This window comes from Stegostoma tigrinum, chromosome 20 (genome assembly GCF_030684315.1).
Source record: "Stegostoma tigrinum isolate sSteTig4 chromosome 20, sSteTig4.hap1, whole genome shotgun sequence".
Lineage (NCBI taxonomy): Eukaryota > Metazoa > Chordata > Chondrichthyes > Orectolobiformes > Stegostomatidae > Stegostoma > Stegostoma tigrinum.
Window position 1 is genome coordinate 13,403,308 of NC_081373.1, and position 6,720 is coordinate 13,410,027.

Genomic DNA, 6,720 nt, shown 5'->3' on the forward strand with positions numbered 1-6,720 from the left:
TGAGCTTTTCCAGCAGCTTTGTTTTTGGTCTCTATTATTTAGTGCATTTTTTCCCATAGCCCTACAAACTGCCATCCACTGCTCACTTGGAACGCCTCAGCTGGAGATGCCTCCACCATACTTCCACATCAACATCTCTACCTTTAGTAATTCTGTCAATATCCCTCCATTCGTGTCCCTCTGATTACTGTCCATTTTCCACTGGAAACATTTGCTTTTTACTGACTCTCGGAACTTTTGCAGATTTTGAGCATTTTTGTCAAGTCAGCCTTTAGCCTCGTCTGCTCCAAGGAGAACAACCCCAGCTACCCCAGTCTCTACATTACCCAACTCCTTCATCCCTGGGAGCATCCCAGGCAATCCCCACCATCCACCCTCCAACACCACCAGGGCCACTGCATCCTCCTGAAACAACGATGCCCAGGATCAGACACAATGTACCATCCCAAACCTACCCACTATCTCCACCCTGGAGTGAAGTTCAGGGTATGGTGCTTTCTACTGAGGGGGGGATGTGGTGAGCTGGGGAACTTTCGCTCCTTAGTAGCAAAAACTCTAGCCCCAGAACTAGGATCTCAGGACGTGGGAAGCTGTGTTTCTCTCCACCCTTGCTGCTAGACCTGCTGAACACACACCAGAAGAAAGGTTTGACTACTTTGCAGGAATTTCTTTGCACAGAGGATGGGGACCCTGTGGAGTTCTCTCCCCCAAACAACAGTTTTGGGGATCACTCAAGAAGGTGGAGAATCAGCTATAATCTTCTGATTTCACCACTCTCTAGGAGGACAAGAGTAGCAGGTCATGGGGACACCAACTCCTGCAAGTTCCCCTCCAAGCCATTCACCATCCTGACCTGGAAACATATCGCTGTTTCTTCAGTGTCATTGGGTTGAAGTCCTGGCACTCCGTCTCTAATAGCATGGTGGGGTGAGCGACAGCACATGGACTGCAGCATTTAAGAAAGCAGCTCACCATCACTTCTCAGGTCAACTAGAGGCAAGCAATGAATGGGTAAGTGATGGCCACATCCCACACATGAATTTAAAAAATATATAGTTGGAGCAGCCTTGAAGGACTGAATGGCCTGCTCCTGATCCTATTTCTGAAGATTCTTTGATAGTGTTCCTCAAGTGAGATTGCAGCACAAGTATGGTTGATACCTTGGACTGTAAGAGAAGAGGCGGGGGTGGGTGGGTGTTGTACAGCAATGAACAGGTAGGGGCTTTGTGCAGCTTTGGGTTCCTGCCAATCTGCACAGACTGCTAGACACCAACAGTCTTTGTGCAGGAGTTCATTCGGAGACAGTGAGTCTTTTTCTGTGAGGCACACAAAGACCACATTGCAGACATTTCTGGGCCAGCAAAGCTGAGAGATCAAGTGACATGGTCCTGTAGGCTCACTGCAACTGCAGGGTAACCTGGCATCAGAGGAAAACTGGGTGGCCAAACACACAGTGAACAAAAGAAGTAGAAATAGCCCGTGTTAACTCTTTAAAAGAAACATGGCAGTAAGCCTCAAGCTTTGGAGCAGGTAATGACACTATTAGCTGTAGTGCTTGGGTTTAACTCGTGGCTATGAACACTTGCTGTGTTAGTCTGGGACTGATGGCTCCATTAGGATACAGTACTCCTGGAGTAAGCAATTTTCCTTTCTCTTTATCCGCTGCCAACTTATCGTTTATTATCTATGAAATATACAGGTCAAACTGGCTGTGCAAAAGAATATCATACTGGACACTCAGAGCTGAACTACAGCCTGGGTTAATGTCCTCACTCTAACACAGACACGTCAGTGCATATATCAATTCAAGACTTCAAACTCTAGCTACTGGTCAGAGCAGGAGAAAAACTGGAGGCTGCACGAGGCTGCTTGGACAGTTGGTTTGTGAGACAGAGTGATGCCAACAGTGTGGATTCAATTCCCACACCAACTGAGGTTACTGTGAAAGACTCTCCTCAACGTTGCCTCTCACCTGAGACACGGTGATCCTCTGGTTAAACCAGCACCAGTTGTCTCTCTCTAATGAGAGAGGACCTCATAGGCTGGTAGGACAGTGGTGACTTTACTTTTGTTCATCTCCACTCTAAAATATCTCTTTGTCCTTTCTCATCTGTCTGTTCTATCAGTGTTGTTGCTGGCTCTCTCCAACAGACTAACAGCGCTAACCATTCACCATCACTTCAGGGACACAACTGCAGCAGCACTGTTTAGATGGCGGGATGTGACTTGTGAAGTTACATGGGGATCTGTGCTGAGGCCTTGGCTATTCACTGTGTGTATTAATGAGTTAGGTAGTGGGATAGAGTTACATATCAAAAATTGCTGATGACAAAGTGATATTGCTAACAGTGTAGAGCAAAGCTGAACACTTCAAACAGAAGCTGATAGATTAAACAAATGGGTAGAACTGAGGCCAATGGATTTTTACACAGTGAAGGATGATGATATCGACATTGAATGTAAAAACGGTTCAAAGGAATCCTTTATAAATAATGAAATGCCTTAAACAGTGGATGTCCAAAGAGACTTGGAGGTTCAGGGACATAGATTATTAAAACATTCTAAACAGATACATATGATTGAAAGGCTAGTAGAATGCTGACCTGTACTTTTCAGGGTCTAGAATACAGGACATCACAGGGAACATCAGCAGTACAGAGTTCTGAATAGCCATACCAGACACAAGATGTTAACCCTGTTTCTCTTTCCACAAATACTGCCGGACCTGCTGAGTTTCTCTGGCATTCTCTATGTCTGTTTCAGCTGCACACAGCCAATGGTTAGACCGTACCTGGTATCATGGTGAGCAGCTCTGGGAAAGAATGATTAGCCTTGGAGTGAGTGTTAATTACCAGAATTATACCAGGATACTCAAGTTTAAATTATGAAGAGAGTTTAGACAAACTTGGGTTGTATTCCCTGGAATTTTGAAAGTTAGGGGGTGATTTAATTGAAATATTCAAGACACTGAGGGGAACAGTTGGCTAGACAGAAACAAACTATTTCTGCTGATTTGGGGAACCTAGGACTCAGGCAATGTCAAAAAATGAGAGCTGGATATTTCAGGAACGAAACTAGGAAACATTTCTATACACAAAGATCTGTAGAACTCTGAAACTCTCTACCAATAAACGAGATTTGATGCTGATTAAGTTGATATTTTTAAATCTGAGCTTGACAGTTTTTTTTTGCAAGTGAAGATAATAAGGGATATGGATGAATGTGGAGTTATATTACAGTTAAGCCATGATCTCAAGGAATGATTGAATGGGCTAGAGGGGCTGAATGGTTTCACCCCACCCCAGTTCCTAAGTGTATTAATGATTTAAGGCAGCCCAATAAATTGTTTGTGCTCCTTATATACTTCTTCAATTTAAATCTCTCAGTGTTTCACCTTTGAGCCTGAAATCTTGTTCATTAAGCTCTATACTAGGCTTTGCCCTGTGACCCTGGGAACAGAATTCAGTGTCGCATTTACCCAGCTCTCAGTTGTTCAATCAGTAATTTTGGAGCAGTGGAAAATGTTTTGGTTTAAAAACAGGTTGAAGCACTTGTTGGAACTAGAGTAAAGGCTAAAGAATAGGAATTCTCCAAGTACTGCTGCTCTCTCATTGTGTTCTGTCTTGCTGCTACTCAAAGACATATGCTGTTTGACACTTGGAGGGGGCAATTCGATACCAGCACCATCCATTACAAGCAGTGGTGCTCCGAATCTCCCTCCTCGCCTTCTTCTTCCTGAATTTCAACCTTTCCGCTCTACACCCATCCCTCCTGCATCCCACCAATCTCCAACTTGTAGAACATAGCTCAGCACACTCCCCCGTCACCCTCAGTCTTCCTGAGCATCTCCAATGTAGAGAGTTCCTCTGCACCCAGATCTCTACCTTTAAAACCCAACCATTGTGCTTTGTCTTAAATGCCTCATCTTTTTAATAACTCTGGACCTCTTTCGCTCCCTCTTCCAGGGAGTTTCTGAAGCTGGTTGGGGAAGGGGACAGAGAAACACGAAACTGAGAACAAGTTTTGGTTAAAACTTGTTCTAGGTTGCAGTTCATATACAGATCAGCGACGGTCTAACTGAATGGTGTAATAGGTTCAACAGGCTAAATGGCTTGCTTGTATTCCCGTAGAATCATGGAATAGTGTAGGTTAGATGGGCTTTAGATTGGTATGGCAGGTCGGCACAACATCGAGGGTCAAAGGGCCTGTACTGTGCTGTAAAGTTCTATGTTCTATGTTAATCAGGTTGAGAGGTTGAATGGCCTCCTGTGTTCTGCATTTGATTCTTGATCTAAATTTCTCAATGGAAGAACAGAAGTGATTTTGCAATCTGTTGTTTAAAGCATCTACACAGAGACTAAAACTCTTATTTTAGACAAGTTCTGATGGACCCTATCCTCCACAGTTAGCCTAAAGAATAAGACTGAGCGACATCTTCTTGAGAAATAGCTGGAGGCGTCTCAAATATCAATAGGACACTGATTCAGTTCTGATGCTGTGACTGAGAGGGATCTCACTTCCAACCTTAGGAGCTTCTCCTTCATGGCTCTCGGTTCCAGATTCATCTGGAGCCTCACAACATGCTGACTGTCTAGAGGCCGGAGGACGACAGTGGAAGCTGCACAGTGCTGTTGCGAAGAGAGGGGGAACAGGATTTGCTAAGCTGCTGCACTATCAAGTCACTATGTGACAAAACCAATGGTCTGAGGAGAAAGAAGGAAGGGTCACATAAAAGAACAAAAGCACAGAGAGAAATGAAGGAGAGAGAGAACAAAAATCACAGTGGATGCTGATGTGAATGCTCTCAATATAAGGGTATTCAGGTGGAGTTAGCTGTGGGAGTTAAGAATGAGGGAGATTTGGATTAGAGCATCCATGCCATCCATAGGAGATTTGGAAACTGGGAAAAATCACTATGGAGTGACTGGAGCATGAATGGTTTGAGAGAGATGATGGAGGAGGGCAATGGGGGAAGAGACAGTGGAGTGGTGCTGGTGAAGGGAGTGGTTAGACAGTGAGGTGGATCATTTTAGAGCAGAGGGTGAGGTTGAAATTGGGTTTTGGAGAGTGAGAGTGTGTGATTTGGTGAGAGTGTGGACTTGGGGCAGAGTAGGTTTTGGGAGGGTGATGGTGGGATTTGGCATGAGTGTGGGCTTTGGGTCAGAGTGGACTTTGGGAGGGTGATGGTGGGATTTGGTATGAGTGTGGGCTTTGGGGCAGAGTGGGTTTTGGGAGGGTGATGGTGTGATCTGGCATGAGTGTGGGCTTTGGGTCAGAGTGGGCTTTGGGAGGGTGATGGTGAGATTTGGCATGAGTGTGGGCTTTGGGGCAGAGTGGGTTTTTGGGAGGGTAATGGTGTGATTTGGTATGAGTGTGGGCTTTGGGGCAGAGTGGGCTTTGGGAGGGTGATGGTGGGATTTGGTATAAGTGTGAGCTTTGGGGCAGGGATGAGTTATTCTTTAGCCAGAAGGTGGGTTTTGGGGAAGGGGTAAGATTAAGGGGAGAGGATGGTTTTTGAGGTAAAGGATAGGGGTGAGGGCGAGTTTTACTGGAGAGGGTGGGTTTTGGTGTCAGGTTTAGTGGGTTTAGGGTGGGGTGAGAGTTTTTTTCTGGGGAAGTGGGTGGGTTTTGGGGGAAAGGATGAGATTTCGGGGAGAGGGCAAGTTTTGGGAGGGTGGTGGTGGGATTTGGTGTGAGTTTTGGTGGGTTTAGGATGGGGTGGATGGGATTTTGGGAATGAAGGTGGGTTTTGAGGGAAAAAGGTGAGATATAGAGGCGAGGGTGGGATTGGGGGGAGGAAAGGATGGGGTGAGGGGGAGTTTTACTGAAAAGGGTGGGTTTTGGGAGGGTGACAGTATGCCTTTGGTGGGTTTTGGATGGGCTGAAGGGGGATTTTGGAGATGAGGGTCAGCGCTGGCCTAACTCCCTCCTCCTGCCCCTCTGCAGTCGTGGCCCCCAAGTACTCACGCAGCTCATGGATGCCGGGGTTATCACTGAGTTCCAGGACATAGAGGTGCCGGCCCTGGGCGCTGCGGCCAATGCTGTAGAGGCGGCTGATGAACGGACACGCGGATTGGACCTGGAGCAGTGCACTGACCAGTTCTGGGTACCGGTGATGCTGGAAGTCGAGCGACAGCGCAAGGTGCAGCAGTGCCATCAGAACCGCCAGCTTGCAGAGCCCGGACTGCATGGTCCAAACTAGCAGCTCCTGTCTGTCCCACCCACCCCCAGTGACAGGCACCAGAACCCGCCCCTCTATCTCTCACAGCCAGCTCCTGGCTGGACAGGGGGCAGGGCCCTTTATTTAAAGGGACAGCGCCTCCCAATAGAGCTGTCGGCTCGAAAGTCCTATCCCACCTCGTGTGCCGGACTTGCAGAAAGCGGTACCCTTCCCTTTCACTCCCACTCTGCAACAATTTGCATTGCGGTGGCGCCTTCACCCCAGATTGCTGCGCGGGAGCGGGAATAAAACCAAAGCTGACACAACGTCCCAGAACGGATCTTTGGACAGGAGATCAAAAGTTTTGGTTAAAGAGCTACCTGTTTCTTTTTAATTTATTTAACAGTCTCGGGGGAGTTGCACATGAGTGAGTGACAGACTGGAGCCTAACCGAGGGGTTCAGGATGGTTTCTATCTGTATGGAATAACACATCCCCGGGAGTGACTGGAATCTCATCGAGGAGCTTGGGTTTTTGAAATAGAATAACAGATAGCCAGGA

The 6,720-nt window shown here is 46.8% G+C and overlaps 1 protein-coding gene across 2 annotated transcripts in view; it reads right to left on the reverse strand.

The window, feature by feature from the left end:
* Positions 1 to 6,215, reverse strand: part of cpn1 (carboxypeptidase N, polypeptide 1) — a 30,780-nt gene extending 24,565 nt beyond the window's left edge. For both annotated transcript variants that reach the window (XM_048550689.2, XM_059653014.1), the window contains exon 1: positions 5,968 to 6,215. In XM_048550689.2, the coding sequence (XP_048406646.1) occupies positions 5,968 to 6,190 (223 nt within the window). In that variant the 5' untranslated portion in view covers positions 6,191 to 6,215. The remainder of the gene's footprint in view (positions 1 to 5,967) is intronic.
* Positions 6,216 to 6,720: the final 505 nt, after the last annotated feature.